Consider the following 20,723-nt stretch of genomic DNA (forward strand, 5'->3'; position numbering starts at 1 on the left):
CTGTCATTCTCTACTGAGCAAAAAAAGATGGGGTTGTGTATTTTACACAAAAAGCAAGAAATGCTAATGTTGTTTGCTATGCTTCTGTTATAGAACAATACGACCTGACAGCATTGTCCGTTCAATTTATAAAGCCACTGGCTGTTCAGATAATCCTAACCATCATGTGATCTACTTGGAGCATGTTGTTGTACGTATCACTATTACTCACCCTCGACGTGGAGACTTGGCAATTTACCTAACCTCTCCTTCTGGAACTAGGTCACAGCTCTTGGCCAACAGGTATAGTATGACAACCCAATTTCACAGTACACTCAGCATGTAGAGCCTGCATAGACATGTCCATGTCAGCAAAGAGCAGTCAAGTCATTACAGTAGTGATACTAGAAGTCATAGGCTAATTACTTTTTCGTAGAGAGATGGGCAGAATGAAGTACAAATGAACTCAGAGATGAATACAATACAGTCTCAGTACTTAGAAGAGTATGTTAAAACTGTTGAACTCCAAGACAAAGATTGTTAATTTCAATAGTTCTTGTGTGGCTCACCATTTATTAGATAGCTGGAAAATGTGAAGAAAACAGATTCAGTTCAGCTTCATAAGGAAGCTGAATCAAAGTGTTTCTACATATTGCCACTTATTTTTCGTTTTTCTCTTTTCTTATCATTTTTTTAAATAGCAATGACAGTCAGATAGAATAGTGTATATTTACCACTATTTTTTAAATCCCTGATATTACCTGTTTCCAGATCCTTTTTTTCTAAGTAAACATACTCAATCCATGAAAGGCTTATAGTAGGACAATGCTGAAAAGTAGCACTAGCACTTAAAATTAAAGGCTTCATTTGTAAATTGCAGATTAAAGCTTTTAAAAGTTAGCCATCACCTTCAAAAATTTTTAAAAGTTAGACATCAGTTCAGTGATGGATACTTGCTTTCAAATGTCCAGCCATTTTTACAACAGCTACTAAGAAAGATCAATCTTCTTCCTCATCACCTCTACGTTATGTTCTTGGAGAAATTGTCCTAGTGTGTCAAATTGCCTTTTTTATTCTGATTATTGAACTCAGACAAAGTATCTCTTTGTCCAATATATCATTGGACAAATAATAAGTGGAGGGAATCATTACCAAACTGGAAGACTTCTCAGTCATGATTCTATTTCTCTTATCTGCTAGCAGAGATCTTCTTCAAAGAAAACATTGGCAGTCTTTCCCATGTAAATCTCACTAAAATCCATGGTCATCCACCTCCTACCAGACATGGTTAAGGCATTAAGAAACATCAGAAAACTTTCAAAATTTTACACCAGTTACAAATATGCAAATAAGTTACATTTACAGTAAGAAATGCTTGTATACTTCTCCAACTAGCTAGAAATCTTCTTCCTCATGGGACCATAGGTAATTCTTGTTCCTTGATGACTTGATGTAGATGACTGCCATTCTGCTAGACACAGAGCATGGCTCCCACAGAAAAGTTTATGTTTACTGATGTTAGGTATCAGAAACTGCAAAAAAGGCCATCTATCAAACCTGTATTGTGAGAACTCTTCTGCCATCATGCTTAAATCTTCACAAAATTAAAATCCCTAGTCCTGTTCTTCAGAGCTTTTAATGGATTGAGAGTGGCCTGCTTTCCAGACTGCTTTTCATCCATGCTTCCTCAGCCAGAAATGCTAATTATCTAGATCTGGAGACTTGCATGTCTTCCTCCATCTCTATGATAGAAGGATTTATATTTCCTCTTTAAACAAAGAGCCTGTTTTGGAGACAGGTGGAGGTCAAATGGACTCCATTTGACCTCCACCTGTCTCCAAAACAGGCTCTTTGTTTAAAGAGCCTGTTTTGATTTGTTTGATTGAACTGTGAATGCACATTTTCGTTAGAGATTATGTTAAATTAAAAGAAAAGGTAAATTGAAAATGTTCTTCAAGCTGTAGACACTAATTCACCAAATGGAGAGGAAGTTGTTCTTGAAGTCTGGGCTCCTCTAGAATATCTCCTGTGTTCTATTGTGAGTTCTGTCATAGGTTGCTAATAAAGCACTTAGGCACGCATATTCATGTCTTCCTGCTGCATTACTGCACTGAACAAAGAATTTGTCTTCTGCTAATGAGTGTGAGACAGGTTTCTCTTATTAGTTATGAAACAGGGTTTTGTTTTTCTGTTTGAAGAAATCCTTCTTTAGTTTTCTCTTCCATTTTCATGCAGTAGTTCTTCCTCAGTTCAAAATGAAAAAACATGAAAGCCATCCAACTAGGTATCCAAACAAAACAATCTTGTGTAAACCCAGTGGTCTTAACGCAGCTAACTTTTGGCTCTAGGCTGTCATGTGCTGCAGCTGACTCACAGCAAGTGGGAAATACATTCCAGGATTCACAGTTCACCTCTGGTGATGATTGATGTGTGGGATAGGTACAAAATTTAATTCAATCAGTGTCTTTGTAACCCCTGCACCTCAAAAAGAATTATTTTCTGTATGTGCAGAAGAGAAAGGGTTTGCAAATATATGTAATAAAATAAGAGGATGTTCCGCTCTTTCTTGTATGTTAGTATCAGAAGACTAAACAGAAAACAAAGAAACCTGAAAGGCCTTTTCACATTTTGTTACTTCCCAGGAAACAAATTATTCATGAGAGAGCTTATAGAGTCTCACCAGAAATTCCCTTCCCATGGAAACTTCAGAAATATTCGGACTTGCCATCACATTGGGCTGATGGGTTACTAAAAACCTCTGGGCTTCTAATATTAGGGATAAAAGTATCTTGCAAATGCTAGGTCTGAAATACCTAGAGCTTTCATGAGACCTTTCTTAGGGTAAAGTGAGGGATATGAACAAAATACTTTCTGAAATGGTGTTTCAATGCTTACTTCATTTGTCCTTGCTGTAAGAAGTCATACAGCTTAGAAGTAGTAATTTCTTGACGCTAGGAGTATGCTGTGTGTTGTCAACGTATATGTTTTAGCATCATGTTATGAACTAAAACTTGAAATGGGATGTTATTTTCCAATATGAAAAATTAGTTATGAGGCATTTGATTTTTAATGTATCAATAATACTGAATGTCAGTGAATAAATGCATTCAGTTTATAAGCATGCATACAGAGATACATTGGCAGCAAATGGTCTGGTTTTTCTGCTATAGGCAAAGGTTCCAGAGGCTGTTGTATATTGCTACTACCTGACTGAGATGTTTTTCTCAGATATACAAGACTTTTTAATGTACATGTACAGGATTAATAGCAGCAATACCAGCTGTTTTTACTGAAACCCGGGAAAGTCCCATTGTTTTACAGTTACTCATTTGGGTTTAATTTGAAACAGTTCACTTGGTAAAATGTTTTTAAGTGCAAAAGGTATATTTTACATGTGCATTTCTCCACCAATTCTGGAAGAAAAGTAATTGTGTGTAATTTCTGGTGCATTGACAAGTAGTTCCCTCAAGGCAATATTTGGCCTTTTTTCTGCATATTTTATCCTTAATGTTGGCACCCCCTAAAATGACTTCAGTAAGAAAACTTGTTAGTCTGAGATGATGTGGATTCCTTTGCAGGCATTTGGTGGATAACACTGTCACTGGTTTAAGCCTTATGTGCATTCTTCAAAATCTGCATTACAGGGAACATCTGCTTTGTTGTTTGGAAAGTACTAAACATGATTACGTTGGATGCACTGCACTAGAGGAAAATACAGGCTGGAAGTGTATTGGCTGGTGTGAGGATGAGGCTAGAGTTAAGTCCAAAGGGGAACAGTGTCCTCTTTCCAAAAACAATTGGCCAGTGGATTTGGCAGTGTGGGTTTCTGAGTGTTTTTTGAGACATACCAAGGTCAGTTCTAACAAACATTCACTACAGGCAGGCTATGGAGGAGAAGCTAGATACAAAAGGAGTAGGAGAAACAAACTTAGGGCTCATTTGTCTCCCACTGAAGTCATGGCTTATTTAATTCTTGCCCTTTAAATTTAAAGCAGCTGTTGCCATTTGAACTGCGTAACTGAAATATTTCAGCCACATGGTGGCAACTTTCCAGGACACTAGCTTCATAAGCTTATATGGCCGTGGTATTAATAATACTTCTCTTCAGTAACAAAAGAATGTATCTTCATGACCATCTTTGTCCTATCATGAAACCTTAGACAATCAGTAAATTTTAATAATATCCTCCTCTGCAGAACTCTTTGACCAAATCCAAGTTATTCTTATCTAATCTTACTCAATTGTTTGCTTCATAAAATGCCTCGGTGATCTGAAATAGGGCAAAATTTTCTTTATAAGTATGCATCTTTTTTCCAGCTTGCATGTTATACTCTTATATTAAAGAAAACTAACATTTTAATCCTAATATGATGAAACATAAGGGCCAACTTTATGTTGAGTGTCACTGAAAATGTGTCTGATGTGGTAGTAATCTATGTCCACAATGAGCTAATAACCCTGTGCTTGTACTGTGTTTACAGGGTGAAACAGTTCTTGGAAAACCATTTCTCCCAACTCATACTTGCTGTGTTTTGTTTCAGTCATGTTAGCTATATATTTTTTTTTCCTTTTGTGGGGTTGATGAATAGATATCCCACTACCAAGCAGCTGGCTGACCAGTGGAGTGTGTGGAGCTCCTCAGCCTGACATGTTTGCAAGTAATGATGGATCGTTTAATGTGGATATGTGTAGTTCCTGGGGACAAGCACTCTGCCTTTAAAGATGGTGATTGCCATGCTAGCCACTGTTTCAGGTTGGCAGGATTGTACACTATTGTTCATGTTACTCCAAACAACTTTATCATGATAGTTCAGAGATAGCCATTGTTTCATAAAACTAACTGTGATAACCAGATATAACATGGAAATAAAAAAAAAGTTTGTATGCAAATACTTTAAATATGTTTTCTTTAGCTCCAAATCCATAAATTTTAAGTGATCTCCCATATGTAGGTAAGAAAGCTTCTGAAATGCCTAGTGTGTTCTCTGACCATTTATTTTTTCCCAGTACTTCAGTGCAGATGCGCAGTAGGGTCTGGCCGAAGCTTTGGTTAAGTCAGTTTGAGCTGTCTGCAGTTTCTCCGGGGCTACATCTCACAGGGAGCTGATGATTCAACCCTGTGGAGAAGAGATGCTTTAAAGAGAATAGTTGACCAAAGCCCTTTCAGGTGCACAGCTTGGGAAGGCATTATGTAGTCTCTTCAAACTGTAAGTGCATTTGAAGTCTGGTGACTGTGCAGAATTCTGGGCAAGGACCACTTGCCCATGAGGCTGCCAGTTTGTGTGCTGGAGCACATCATAACAAAGATAGCTGCTGTAGGAGAAGAAAATTCTTATCTCTTTCCAGCTACTCTACTGCAGCTGCAGCCACTAGCTAGTGCAGGGTTTCCATGCTCCTAATGCATTGAGTTCAGTGTGCAACCATTGCTGTCAGTCAAGTGCAGCTGCACCTTCTCAGCTGAAACAAACAATCTTGATAACTGAAAAAAAGTTCATTTTATGTGTTTACTTCTTAGTGTTCATAATGGGTGATGCTGGTGTTGCTAAACAAATCCGCTACCTTTGCTGCCTTTCCTTACATGAAATTAAAAATTGAAACAAATTCTTCCAAGCATTTAGGAATTTAATAATTCTTTGCTGAAAAGCTGAGACATTTGTTTGTTGGGTTTTTTAATGCTATTAGAAAGTGGCTAATTGCCTTCCACTGGGTCTAAAGTTCGATCACAGATTAATATTTCTGCTTAAATTATGTTATTGAAGAGAAAGGTTATGCAATTTTTAGGCTGAAGTGGTGGCAGTGGAAGAGATCAAGACTCTTGAATTTAAGAAAAATAGTCATTTTATTCTACACTGTATAACATATATTCTTATCTAGACACACATATGGTATGTTATGATTATGAGTATGGCATAAAACTCCTTAGAAAGAGAAGAGCAATTTTTTTAAAAAAATTTAATGCTGTTGTTCATTGTAGACAGCAGCTTGTAATTATACAGTCAATCATTTGGTAACATCCACTCCATGTTAAGTGTTCTGTTTCTAAGAAAGGTCCCCTGAGTAACTGAGTAACAGAATTAGCATTCTCTTGTGGTTATGTTAGCAAATAAGTTTTGAAAATTCAAATGTTTTCAATCACTTTGGTCTTTAAAAGCATGTTACATTCACAAGTACAGGTATATGATCATGGTCATAAAAAGCCATCAGCTTATTCTAGTTAACTTGTTTAAGTATTTTAGTCTATAATAATCTGTAATACTCAATTAGCAGTTCATCAGACCATCTACTAAATTTTATTAATCCAGGATAATCTGTGTCATAAGTGTTTTTGATAGGAATTTTGACAAATTGTAAAATTAAATTCTGGACTGGCTGCATGTTCCTTAAAAGATCCTATGCATTTCTTTCTGAGTGAGGAATCTACATCTGAACATTTGATCATTTCATTAATTTATTTCACTGATAGTGAAATCCCTGCATTGTCTCATAGGTTCTTTGATTTGAGAGTTTAGTGCATAAACAAAGTAAAGCAAAAGTACTTGGACAATTTTGTATGTCCAAAATACATACACAGACTCAGAGTCAGTATGTTTCTACTTTGTTTTTTACTATTCTTTTGATCTGTCTGTAGCCTTTTGACTTATTTGTAGAATCTTTTGTGGAAACACAGTTCATACATTCAAAGATTCCAATTTAGACCTTATTTTATAAAATTCAAATCTTTCTCAAAGAGGTGTTCTTTTAAAAAAACAGTAAATTCTCTCAGAAGTAATATTACCCAATTTTCCCCATTTCCATGGATGAAAACTCACAGTTCCAGTTCCAGTATATTATAGGTAACTGTGTTTTTAAAAACAGGACACATGGACTTTTTTTCTCTTCTACCCAAAATTGCTTAAAAGAATTATTAAAATGGATATCCAACAACACTTTAAAATTTCAAAACTAGACACACCAAGTTATCCAAAAAGTAATATGGAAAATATCAGACTAAGTACAGTAAAAATAAAGAGGAACTTATGTTTCTAATGTGTATGAACAAGACCTCAGTGAATACAAATTTGTAATTGCACAGTACTTGCATAATACTTTATAATAATAATTATAGTTGCTACAATGGCAAAGAGAAATACTGGTGTCTAGTTGCATTGATAAGGTGTTTAGAAAGTAATACATAAGCTATCAGAAAACAACAGTATGGCAATTCAAATAACAGTTGGAAATAGCCTACATAACTTAAATTGAACAACCGACTTGCATGCAAATTCTGGATAATGACTGTGTAATGATTTCTACCATTTCAGGAAATGGTATGTGCCATACCTTTGTGAGATTTCCTGTATTCACACAACTGATTTAACAGTGACATGAAATAGGCCCATTCTGCAGCCAAAATATGTCTACATATACACTTACAGGCACATACACAGAAGCACAGAACTGTATCAGAGGAAAATCTCACACAATTATCAGTGAAAATGAATCCCAACGTATATTTTAATTTTGTTTTATAAGTGCTAAGGTATTAATTTAAAATGGGAAAAGGTAGCCCAAACTGAATGGCAAGTTGAACATGAGCCAGCAGTGCCCTGGCAGCCAGGAGGGCCAAGCGTGTCCTGGGGGGCAGCAGGCCCAGCATTGCCAGCCAGGCAAGGGAGGGGATTGTCCTGCTCTGCTCTGGGGCAGCTCACCTCGAGTGCTGGGGGCAGTTTTGGGCACCAGAGTGTAAGAAGGTTATAAAGTTGTTAGAGAGTGTCCAAAGGAGGCTGAAAAGATGGTGAAGGGTCAGAAGGGAAATCCATACATGGAGTGGCTGAGGTCATTTTTCATGCTCAGCCTGGAAGACACTAAGGGGAGACTTCATCACAGTCTGCATCTTCCTTCTGAGGGGAGCCAAGGGGCAGACACCAATCTCCTCTGTGGTGACCAGTGACAGGATCTAGGGGATGGCCTGACGTTGTGTCAGGGGAGTTAGGCTGTGTATTAGGAAAAGATTCTTCATCCAGGGGTAGTTGTGCATTGGAGCAGACTCTCAGAGATATGGTGTAATCCTTGGGGCTGTCCTGTGTAGTGCCAGGAGTTGGATTTTGATGATCCTTCCCAACTCAGGATACTGTGTGATTCTGTGATTTTATGTTTGAAATGAGACCATGAAAATCAGGTTTTGGATGAGCCCTATGAAGTGCACCAATCCTGTAGGTCCATACAGTTTCTATTGCAAGAATTGTTGGACGCAGTACCTGACCCCATGCCTCTGACTGACCAAAGCTTCCAGCAAGAACTATGGCATTTTATTTCTATCCAGTGTGGCAGTTTCCACCAGGAATGTACCTACACAAGCATCCTGTTTTCCTGTTTGCTGAATTTCACAACCTTTTGAGAATAAAAATGGAAAATAGCTTGGAAGAGAACAGACTGACCTGAATTAAAGTACAATATTTATGCTGTCTAATGCTAGGCTTTTATCTGTTTTATGGAAAAGCATTCTCAATCAATTGGATTTTCTACTGTAGAGATTCTTGTCTTTTAAAAATATTTAATTGCAGCTATTAACAGTGGAGCTTTCATTCATAAAGATCAAATTTAAATAGTGATAGATATTGCACACACATATGTATGTATATACCTGCATGTATAAATTGACATGTATACATATCTCTGTGTGTATATATACACAAACATATATATACAAATAAAAATATGTAAACACAAATATATATATAAAAATACGTATATGTGAATGTATAGGTATATATATATTTTTTAAGTTGAGCCACAAGATTTTGTTGGAAGCAACAGTCCTACTGAGAGTGTTCTTCTCATCAATAGTTTTGGGGTACCAAACAACACACTGTGAACACTAAATAAAAGTACAAATTCTCTTGTGTCTAATCTCCGGCCAGGAAGCGTCCTCCTTCCCTATCTCACAGAGGATCACAATCACATTGCAGTATCTGAAACTGGTCCCCCTATACTAGAAATTATCATAATCCAGGCCTAAGTTCTAATGTCTTCAGCCACAACCTAAGTAATTAAACTATGGTAATGGTATTGGTTTGATTAAACTATCAGATTAGTTTAATCAATAGTTTAATCAGTTTACCCAAACTGAATTCTGTGAAGTGTTTGAAGAGGGTGATACCTTGGTTGTTTGAGGATTGAGGCCAATGTCTCAGTTGCATATTATTTCTTCACAAGAAGCAATGGATTGAATCACTATTGTCTTAAAACTATAGTTTTTATTGGGTTTAAACCCCTTTTAACTTTTGGCTTTGGAGCCAAAAATAAATGTTGCTGAGATTTTCCAGCTTACAAGTTATTTATAATTACATCATGCTGTTAAAGCAATGGAATTCTGTTTTATATGCAGGTTTTCCAAGACCCACAAATCATATTAAAGAGCATTAGCAATTATGGTGTTATTGCAATGAATTTGCTTGCCATTCTCTTTTTCATTATAAAAGCATGATGGCATGTAAAGACTCTCTTCCATCAAGCAACAAAGAGCTGTTGAATGTGCTTGTAATACATGTGAGAGAACCATCATGAATAATGTTATGTGAAGGTACACATGAACAAACTGGCTGATTATTTAAGAGTTATTATTCAAGAGTTTGCACACTTGGAGTTATAGCTCCTCAGGAAAAAAAGAATGTTTGCCTTGAAATAATGTCATCATTTGTTTTAGGCTATTTGATCATTCCATGGAAGGATTCAAAAACTGGGAGTTTATGACTACTCACTGCTGGAGTGAAAAAGCAGCAGGTGATTGGATCTTGGAAATCTGTGACACTCCATCTCAGCTGAGAAATTTCAAGACTCCAGGTAGGACTCTAACATTTATGTGGGCTGTGTGAATTCTGAAAAGTGCTTGCTGTTTTCCACCTTTTATTTACAGCTGGAACATCTCACTGGTTTTAGTGTGAAGCCATACTGGAAAGAGCATTATCTAAATTTGTTATCAACGCACTCTTCATTTTTATGTTACTGTTATTTACTTTTTAAGATACATGGTCCACTTTTATTCTGAACTTATTTCTGTGCTTTTTTTAGATGATCTGTTTAAAACAAAATTAACATACAGATCAGTCTCACTCCATCACTGTTGATAAAATTGAATGAGATTTTTGATTCTTTATTTCTACGCTACTTTACTTTGTTACATTCTAATAGCCAGTCTCAACTTTTAAAAAAAGGTTCTTTGTCCAGCCATCAAATCTATTGTCCTATTGCCTGACTCACTAGTCTACATAACCTGAGTTTAGTTTTTTAGGATAGTAAACCAGCAATCATAAGCCAAATTTGAAAAGCTTTTACACAATATGTGGTCGATATGGTCTAATGAGAACCAAGATAAATTATGATTTTCAAAATTTCTGAGCAGAAAACATCTTCCAGACTCTGGTAACTTTTTACACCATGGCCAGTGTTATTTAAATGTTAGCTGTATAGTCATTGGTTAACTTCAAGTGCAGCATTTTGAGAATCTTGATTATCTTCCCCTAGAGCTCTGAAAGGAAACACCAATATTGCCAGTGTTTTAAATTTCACTTTATCACCACTGGTGGCTTCTCACCATAGCTTTCCAGCTATGGTTTGATCATAACCAAACGATGTTAAATGCACCACTAAATGAAAAGCAAGGTTTCCAGTACACTAAAAAGGGGTACTCACTAAATGTGTTTGGAAAAGCAGCCACAGAGTATAAGCAAAACTAGTCAGAGATTCAGGAGGAGGTTTTGTGTTTGTGGGATTTTTTTTAATTTTCAATGCTTTAGAATTTGATAGACGGGGATGTATTAAGCAGCAAATAAGTAATTTAATTTTAATCAAATTACTGAAAAGAGACAAAAATCAAGTATTTTCAACTCCATTTTACACTTGTCATTCCTGACACATCCAGGAGCATCTCTGGTGTGAAGGGCAAGTTATAGTAGCTCTTCACCTTTGTGTGTACTGGAACCCATTGGTTCCTCCAATAAGGCATGACGAACAACCACAGAGCAACACATTTCAGCTATTTCCCTCTTCCCTGACACACACCTTGCACTAAAAAATAGGTAGCATGGAGCCATTTTGCAAACTTTTATTCTGAACAATCCTTAAGCCATATTGTACACCTTTTACACCACCAGGATGATCTCAAAGTGGCCTGCTACATGTCCAGCTTTACGCTTCAAGATCTGTTCCTGCACAGTCCTACACGCTACAACTACATATATAGTTGTATAGGTTTATATTTTCAATACATTATGTATACTCTCTCAGTGCTACAGAAGCTAATCTAATGGAACTGATTTCCTTTCCTCCATCAGACCTGAAGCCTAAAGATGCAACTCTGGAAAAGGCACAGTAAGGCTAGGGGATTGGGAGAAAGTGGGTCTGTAAAACCTAGGGGTGTGGAGGAAGCTGATTTAGTGAAAAAATCCTGCTGGAGAGCTTATCCTCTACTTTTTTTTTAACCACGATGTGAAACACTGCTTGAGACTAGTTTGGTTTTTATGTGCATTTGGTTTTCACAAGATGCAGTGTGGTTGTGAATTTGGATCCTGGTTCATTGTATACTGTCTAGTAATGTATCCCCCATCTTTCTAGAGCAGTGGTTGCCCTCTGATGAAAGCTGTCCAGTAACTCTTCTGTTCAAAAAGATTTGGAAGTGCCTGCCCTATGTTAGTGGTGGATAAATTCAGCTGTTTGGGCATATCGGGATTAGTCTCTGCACTGAAGAGAACATGAAGTAAACAAAAGGTGCTTAAACGTAATTTATGCCTGGTGCCTCTCCAGTTCATGGTGCCTCTCCAGTTTATCACCATAGCCTGCAGTTTATCACACTGATATCATCATCATGCCTGTTTCTTGTTTGTGTTCTGTGCATGTGTTTACTCAGCTCTTGAAAGGTCTTATAATTAAGAGTCACCATTTTTCTGTAATCAAATTAAAAAGGACCCAATGTGTCATCATATCCCTGCATTAGCAAGGTAATGCCATATCTATTACCTGAAAAGAAATTAAGAGTCCAGTTCATTATAGTAATGCATGTGATTTCTACATTTAATTCTGAAGAGTTTATGTTTGCTCTGAAACATTGCAATATACCCTTTCTTCTATAGATACAACATGGGACTTTTGTTACACATTCTAAATACAAGCAGGGAAAGGATTATTCTAGCCAGATTACCTGATGGAATCAGCCAAAAATGGGGAAAGAAAGATTTTGGCTTAAATGGGCATACTTTGTTTATTCATTATAAAAGTGTGTGTGTATGTATATACACTTAGTTATCGAAATATTTTCATCGTGCAAATTAAACCCACCTTGAGGCAGCCCTAATTTATTTGCTGACAAGTCACATGAATTTTTCCCCTCCTTATTTACTGAACCATTCTTAAAAGGCAGCTAATCTCCTGGGAGACCCTACATTATTCCCCTTGCTGTCCTTTTGCATTATATATGCATTCAGAGTAATAATCCTTCCTGCAGTGATGTTAGTACAAGATCTTCTGCATGTGTAAAATCCGAATGCAATGTGCTGTTCCTTAGGAGCACCTTTACCTGTGGTTATTTGTAGTAGGTTCTTGCAAATACTTTTACCAGTGTTCTGGGAGAAATAGAAAAAATTATATTTTTCTATCGGAGTGAGTTTTGGCTCATAGTAAATGGGGATAAAAAGATCTGAATAACTTAGCAAAACAAACTATTTTTTTTTAAATTGCATCCAATGTATTATGATTTGTATGCTCAGGAAGTAGTTTGGAACACAAAAAAAGGCAGGTACATGAATATGAAGAAGATGTATCTTTGAAAGGGCAGTAGAGATGACTGCATAGTTGGTTGAAAATTATCTCCCTGTGTGAGTGACTTCATTTTAAAAAGAAAAGTGCCATTAAGGACATAGTTGGATCAGTCTAAGGAGCATCGAGGCATATAGCTTGATTCCCACATTTCTTTAGAGGAAGAATATGCATTATTTGGATCTTTTTAATCCAATGGGTCTTTAGGAGTTACATGTCTGCGGGTAGGAAAAGAAATTGAAAACAAAGTGTACCCAGTTTTACCACCAAGGTAATTAGCCAACAGTTTAACAGCAGTTGTGGTAGATTCATCAGCAGTTAATTTTTTAAATCAAGATCAAATGTTTTTTTAAAGAAAGTAATAATTCAGATGTGAAAAGTTGAAAGCTACTGCGTGACACAACTGACACATGATGTAGTCTCTGGTTTGCATTTTCTACTCAAAAACTGAGTATACAGCAGAGAAGGTTTCATATGAAGTGTACAAATTTTTGTCCCAAAAAGATTTAATTGGATTGGCAAGAGACATAGAGATAGCAGAGATTTCCATCCTCAGCCCTAGTATAAGTTATTTAAAATAATTAGCTTATGATCTGTCAGGTAGTGTATTTGGGTATTATTGCTTACTGCTAGAAGTATGCATGTACGAGCACAGAGATACTTGTCTTTGTCATGTCAGTGGAGGCTACCAGATGACACTGGGAAAAATCTACAGAAAATCTTGTAAGGGTCAAAAATACAGAAACTTGTAAGGTTCAAATTAATTTGATTGTATAGGTTTAAAAGTCCAAATGAATAATATTTCAAGTTACTGAATATCATTAAAATGAAAGAAGAGGAAGATTGCTTGAATTTCATTTTACATGAAGTATACTACATTATTTTCTTGAGAAGTGTCATACCTGGATTATTTCTTATTAAATAATAAGTTCTCCTTGTGAAGTTTTAACCACAAAACAGCCTCCAAAACAGGATCATTGAAATTCTCCCTGCTTCTCTGATTTCTCATTGTTCTAATGAAAATTTGACACTTACAACTAGCTCTTCCAGGACAGAGTAACATAACCAAGATGATGGGCTGATACCCAACTTTGGTTGCACCTTTTCAAGCAGGGATGTGGTTTTTATGCATCTTTTCTTTAGGCATTATTTCGGGCCTGAATGCTTTTGCTCTTTCTCCAAATTTTTTCACCTAGTAGTATAGAGAGAAAGCTGGGGACTGAAAGTTCACCCTTTATGTTCTGATATCATGAACCGATGACTTGATACACCTTTATATTTTTATTCTTCCCAAAAAAAACTTACCAGAAAGTCAGATAATGCTTCAGGTGGCCCGATGGGTTTTTTTGTCTTCATTCAAATATTACAAGGATAAAATATCAGTGAAAATTGCAGACAGTGGAGTAATATATTTGCTAAATAATTGGCACAAATAAATTAGAAATTATGCTGATTTGAGGGGGACAGTGATGTTCTTCCATGGAAATTTTAAGAGAAGATGTTTCTTGTTCATCAAGTTGTGTCCTAAAAGTCAATGAAATCCCTTCCTTAAGTCAAAATTCTGAATACAGCTACTTAGCTAAAAGATCTCAAATAATAATTATTGGACAATAAATAGTGTTCTGAGGGGATAGTGAAATCCAGAATAAAACCACCTTATGCAGTACCATCTACATATTCCAAATAACTGTATGCCCAGATGTTTTGTTTGTTGTTTATATTGAGTTTAGCCCATGGGGCAAACCTTTTCTAGATTACAAGATATTGGAGTGCAGTGAAAATACAGTGTGAAGATATGACTGAAGAAAATATGCTTTCTCAGCTCATATTAAAACAATTATTGCACTTACTTGAAAAGCAATGTCTCCCATACCTACTCATAATAACATGCTTAAAAGTTACATACTTTTGTAAGACACAGAGAAGAGTAGTTCTGAAAACAGTTTTATAATACTTAACTTCCAGGCAAATTGAAAGAGTGGTCCTTAGTACTGTATGGAACATCCATCCAGCCTTACTCACCAAGAAATGATTTTTCCAAAGTGGAAAGAGTGCGCTCCAGTCCAGTTGAAGACCCTACAGAAGATTATGCAACAGATGACTATTCAGGTGTGTACATTCATTTACTCTGTTTGTGCATTTAGTAAACCCTTAACAGCTTTAAGGATGACCTGAGAATCGGCATATACAAAATGTTCAGTGAATTGTATTCTTCACTGAAGATGAGAAGTACTTGTTTCATAATTGAAAGTTGGGCGTTTGAGTTTGCATGCATTGAGTTATGTATTTTCAAGCTACTCTTAACATGCTATGAAGAATGTACTGTTTTGCATATAAGGATATAAAGCTACATATATACTTATGCATATATATATGAGAAGAACATTATCTTCTACGTGTGTGTTGTTTCTCACTGATCCCTACAGAAGTTTTTCAACCTTGTCATTAGACTTTATTAGAGTTAGATTTTTAGCACTGCAAAATAAGTCAGTTTCTTACATGCAATCCAGCATTAACAGTACCATGTGATGAATCTGAAGTATATCTCTGGCCACCAAAAAGGAGGAGAAAGTTCAGTTTAGTTTAGTTTAGTATTTTCTGTTGTTCCATTCTCCTTTCATAGCATGTCAGTTGCGCAGTCTCTATTTTAGATGGACAGCTGCGGAACTCCTTGTTTTGGTAGGTAATGAAACACTACTGTCTCTACTGTAGAGGTCACTAGCTTAAAACTTCTTAAGTTTTTATATGAAACAAACTCAACACATTTCATTCAGGAGAGATCAAAGATCCTGAAAGTTGTAACTTCGCCCACAGTCATTGTTCATCTGCACAAAGGCAAGACTTGATGGTTCTCTCTTCCAATAGAAGAAAATATTTATTTGAAAACTGTAAGAACTAAATCATAGAAAATACTAAGTTGGAACAGATCCAAAGCATAATCAAGCCTAATATGAGTGCGGGTGATACAGGGGACTGACTTGGGAATCAGCAAGTACTAGCTGAGGCTTTTGTAGTGTGTAGGAGCAGAGGACATCAGGGCCCTGGTGTCTGGTTCGTTGGCTCATGGTAGCTACTTGGACCAGCTGATACTCACTCAGGAGCCAGGGTAGCCACTGATCATGATATTCATCGTTGTCATTCTTTTTAGAAGTTATTTTGCTAATCATTTCTAATTATGAATTACAGAGGTCTTTATACCTTTCCACATGAAGTGAGGATGTCATACTTGTTTGAAAAGCTTGGCTTTTTTTTCTGAATTTTTGAAGTCAAATCTTGCGGGCATTCAGGAAACCTCCTTGTCCAACCATCCAGGAGCCACTCTGGATGTCATACTCTCAACACCTGAGCTAGGACCAAGGTCCCTTCATGGACATACACCCACACTCACATAATCAGGCCAGGCTTCCTCACTAGCTCAACCCCAGTTTTCCCATAGCAGAGTCTCAGACTTCCCAATCCTTAGAATAACTTAATTTTGGTGCAATACCTAAATAAAAAAATAACAGCTTGAGCTGAGTGCCTCTAAGGAGAGACCCTGAGCAAGGGAAACCGTGGGCTTTTGTACCCTTAGAAACATGAAAGTCTCAGGGGTTTTGGCTCCTGCTGTGTCTCTGCATGTCTGGTCACCTGAATGGTGTGTCGTTTTTTACGCATAGGGTCTGCACAGCCTCTTGCTTGGAGCTTCTGCCATCCAGAGCTCAATCTTGAGCTCGCAGTGCAAGTAGCGAACCAAGCTCCCTGTGCTAGGAGTAGTCCTCAACAGAGGGAAACAGAGTAATTGCATTCTGCAATGAAATCTTATGTTTTAAGATGTCCCTTAAATGAGAAGTTTTAATCCCTTTGTCCCTCTGTATTCTGTTTTTATTACAGGTCCCTGCAATGCAGAATGCAGTAAAGTAGGGTGTGATGGGCCAGGACCAGATCATTGTACTGACTGTCTGCACTATTACTACAAATCTAAAAACAACACAAGGTAAGAGCAAGGGAAAAAAACTTCACTTCATTGATTTCTTATTTATGTCTCTTAACTTTCTTTCCTCTTCTCTTCATTACAGTTATGAATAATTAATTTTCCCCTGATTTTGAAAAATTTTCTTTGGAGTTTAAAAAAACCCAAATTCTAGCTAATCAGTATTTAAAAAACAGCTTTGGAAAACCCTTCTCGGATTAAATCCCCACCTCTTTTTTTTTCTCCCTAAGAAGCTTTCTCTGTATATATATGTGTTCATAGACTCTCATAGCTACTACAGCTGATGTAGTGATTAGGTGAATAAGATAGGAAGAAATGTAGATGGTTGAAATTATACTGTAGACTGTCTGACATATGCTGGTGAGATAGCATGTGTAGGGACATAAATGCAAGAGATCAGCTTGATACAGTGCTTTGAAGGGTTATATCTTAGTAAGTACATGATCATTAGAAAAGCAACAATGCTGAGAAATACTTCTGCTTTGCAGTCATGGTCCAGGAATGTGGTGGCAGGCTATTTCATTAACAATTCTGCCTTTTCTTCCCTGCTGTCTGCAGGATCTGTGTTTCGACCTGCCCACCTGGTCACTACAGTGCAGACAAGAAACGATGTAAAAAATGCTCACCCAATTGTGAAACCTGTGTTGGAGGCCATAGTGACCAGTGCATGACCTGTAAATCTGGCTACTACCTGAATGAAGTAACCAATAGCTGTATTACCAACTGCCCTGACGGGTTTTACCTGGACAAGAGTTAGTATTTCTTGTTGGTTTTATATTGTGGGCTACAGAATTTCATCTGGGGAGGTTGCTGGAATGCTTATGAGCAGGAAAAGTGTATGTTGATCTTTTATCCTTTTCCTTTTATTAAATTGTTGCCAAGTGTGATCAAAAATATCCTGAATAATCTTCCTTTATTTTAAAAACCATGCTTATTGCAGGATGTCTTTTCAGCTGGAGGTACCTGGGAGTAACAGTAGCAGAACCAGGGCAGTTCAGGAGCAAGTCAGCTGAAGGACAGCAAAGGTTGTCACTACTTGGGGAAGGGACAGACAGCACCCATTCTGACATGATTCCCCATTCAGCCAGATTGTATGGCCCCAGAAGTGAGAGCTGAGACATTGGCCAAGGCCAGTGAACCAGAGCTCTGCCAAAACAGGCTCTTCAGATGTAACATGGTTGCAAAAAATGTTTCAGACACACCTAAGCACCTCCAGAGCGATGTCACTGCCCAAGAGCAGCAATCCTCAGCCATGACAGGTATCTGCCTTCAGCTTCCTCCTGTGATTGGCAAGTAGACTGTCCGTGTTTAATTTCCAGCTTTGGCCAACAAAATTACATGTATTCAAATGGGCTTAAGACTGCAGTGACATCTGTTTTCTTTAGATTCCCCTTAGGAGATAAATATGTTCTCAGGAGCTTTGTTCATCTAGGTACCTAACATTCTGCTTTCTCCAGCATGAAGCTGTGTGCTTTTTTTTTGAGAATTAGTAAAAACAGGTCCTACCTTAATTCCAGCACTTTTACTGTGTGAAAACTACAGTAAAGAGAATTCATTCCCATACAAATTAACATGGATAGATGAAAATTTAGGATTAAATGGGGAAATTAAGCTTTTCTTCTTAAAATGGTATGTGTCACTCACTGCATGTCAAAAGACAGCAGGGCTGAAGAGAGAGAAGGGATTTTTTAAAGGGATCTCCAGAGATAAAAAACCTGTTGTTAAGTAATTTATATATTTATTTTGTTAAGATCAGATCTGTTTATGCAGGTGTGTCTTTAGCACCAAATCAGGAAGACAGGACAGACTGCTGGCATGGAAGGTGTAAGATTGCAGGACAGTCTCCAGAACACATGGCAATTATTAGTACATATTACTACTATATGAGAAGGTGACTTAAGTCCATATTATAAATAGTGAATGTAAATTTTAAGTGTTTATGAAAAATTTTTAATGGCCTCAAAACATATTTTTTTCCTGGGGTGCAACTGTAACTTCAGATTTATGGAAATATTGTAAATCATTTGATATTAGATGGAAAAAGGTAATGATAGGCAGCATTTTGCTGGTTTAGTCTAGCTTGATGTTGTCAAACTAGAAAGTAGTAAGTCATGTAATAATATATTCATACAATTTTATCAAACAAAACTGACTGAGGTTTTCTGGGTTGTTTTCTTTTTTTCTCTTGTAGATAAGATTGTTTGTCGTAAATGTAGTGAAAACTGCAAGACCTGTGTTGAATTCCAAATCTGCACAGAGTGCAAGCATGGACTAAGGTAAGGAAATTATGTATGCCTCTAAACATAGTATCTGACGAGGTAGACGAGGCTGGAGATACACAATGAAGAACATCAGATAGCTGTTTAACCTTGCATGGCCCTCATTTCATCTGTTCCAATGCTGCTTAGTCTGTAATAGTGAACCTGTGTGCCTGTTTGGCTGACAACACATTTTTAGAAGGCTTTTCATATCAGGTAACGTGAAAGCCACAGTCATGTGGAAAGCTGGCTTCTTCAATTTTTGACCTACATTATGTCAGTGAAGGATAATTTCAGAAGTAGAGCTAATGAATTGTGTTAATCTTTCTGATTTATTTATTTGGTAGTTAGAAGTTATTTTCTTATCTTTATTGTATTTCTTCACGTATCCACCCATTCACTTACCTCAAGTACTGAGGCTCAATTCTATTACAGTACAGTCAGTGATCATGTATTTTAAACAGCAGGTGAGATTTTTTTCCTTCAGAGGAGAACTTAATTATTCTTTAAAATTATAGATAAACATACAAAGCAACAGTAAACATTTCAAGCTTCTTTGTAAAGAATGACATTCTGGTCCAAGTAGCAAAGGTCAAAAATCATATAATATTTATGACAGACTGTATGCTGGCTTAGTGCCACAAAAATATGAAGTCAGTATTCAGTATCTGTAGGTATTCTTTTGAGTGCAAGTATTGTGTTAATGTTTCAACACTGAGGATTCCTATTGCATTAAAGTGGTTTTTCATCTTTTAGTAAAAGCTTTTGCTTCTGGAACATCAATAGCTGAATTCCTTTATTGCAATTGAATTACTGAAAAATTTAAAACCTAACCTTCATGGTTTTTTGGGCAATTTTAGCAAATAGAGTGTCATTTTTGGTAACATTTTTAAAAAAAATGTGTTTATTTCAGATTAATGGAGCCTTTCAGGACATATATTTCACATTCCATAGTTGTTCCATACTTTCTGCATTTTCTTGGCAGGGGTATCAATGAGCAGGGCCTTCCTTGAGTGGGTCTTGAGAGACCTGAATTCCAGATGTACTCCATTACTTGTCCATTAAATAAACCTGGGAAAATTATTTTCCCATCTGTAAAAACATGATAATGCTATGTTTATTGTAAAGGTCTTTGAGGTTTTTTGCTCAGGAAAGACAAGAGAAAAGCAGGAGTTATGAAGTTTTGTTGTATTCCTAGTTTATTTATTAAACTGGGACTGAATACACTCTTGAAAATTGTCACTGATGCTGAACTTACCTGGCTGTTGCTGGATCCAATCTGTAAAAACATGGTTAGCACTCAGAGTGGGAAACCCCAGAGCTGATGAACATTTTTAGAGAAAGTGTTAAATTGGATGAATCCTGAGATTCTGCAGAAGATGGTAAACATGGCAGAGATATCCTAGTTTAAAAAAATTAATTTCAAACAAACAAAAAAACCCTAAACCCCAACAAACTGCTATAGGCACCATATAACATGAAAGCAATAAACAACTACTTCAAGAAATATATAAAAACGTGACTTGTTACTCATATTTTGTGCTCTCTCAAAAGTGCCTGCAGGCAGAATACTTCCATCTGTAATCTCAACAAATCTCACAAGCCACACAGCATTCAGTTAACAACTCCCTTAGCATTTTTTTAATGCTGACCCTGTGCCAAATTCCTCAATAATTGCATTTTACATGCCTAAATTTTTAGTGCTGCTTGTCATTGTTAATTTTTCT

General features: G+C 36.7%; 1 protein-coding gene across 2 annotated transcripts in view; it reads left to right on the top strand.

Moving 5' to 3' along the window:
* Nucleotides 1-20,723, top strand: part of PCSK5 (proprotein convertase subtilisin/kexin type 5) — a 222,349-nt gene that overhangs the window by 140,827 nt on the left and 60,799 nt on the right. For both annotated transcript variants that reach the window (XM_074533214.1, XM_074533213.1), the window contains exons 12-17: nucleotides 94-282; nucleotides 9,665-9,801; nucleotides 14,734-14,877; nucleotides 16,639-16,741; nucleotides 17,297-17,490; nucleotides 18,930-19,014. In XM_074533214.1, the coding sequence (XP_074389315.1) occupies nucleotides 94-282; nucleotides 9,665-9,801; nucleotides 14,734-14,877; nucleotides 16,639-16,741; nucleotides 17,297-17,490; nucleotides 18,930-19,014 (852 nt within the window). The remainder of the gene's footprint in view (nucleotides 1-93; nucleotides 283-9,664; nucleotides 9,802-14,733; nucleotides 14,878-16,638; nucleotides 16,742-17,296; nucleotides 17,491-18,929; nucleotides 19,015-20,723) is intronic.

Source organism: Zonotrichia albicollis, chromosome Z (genome assembly GCF_047830755.1).
Source record: "Zonotrichia albicollis isolate bZonAlb1 chromosome Z, bZonAlb1.hap1, whole genome shotgun sequence".
In the NCBI taxonomy this organism is placed as follows: Eukaryota; Metazoa; Chordata; class Aves; order Passeriformes; family Passerellidae; genus Zonotrichia; species Zonotrichia albicollis.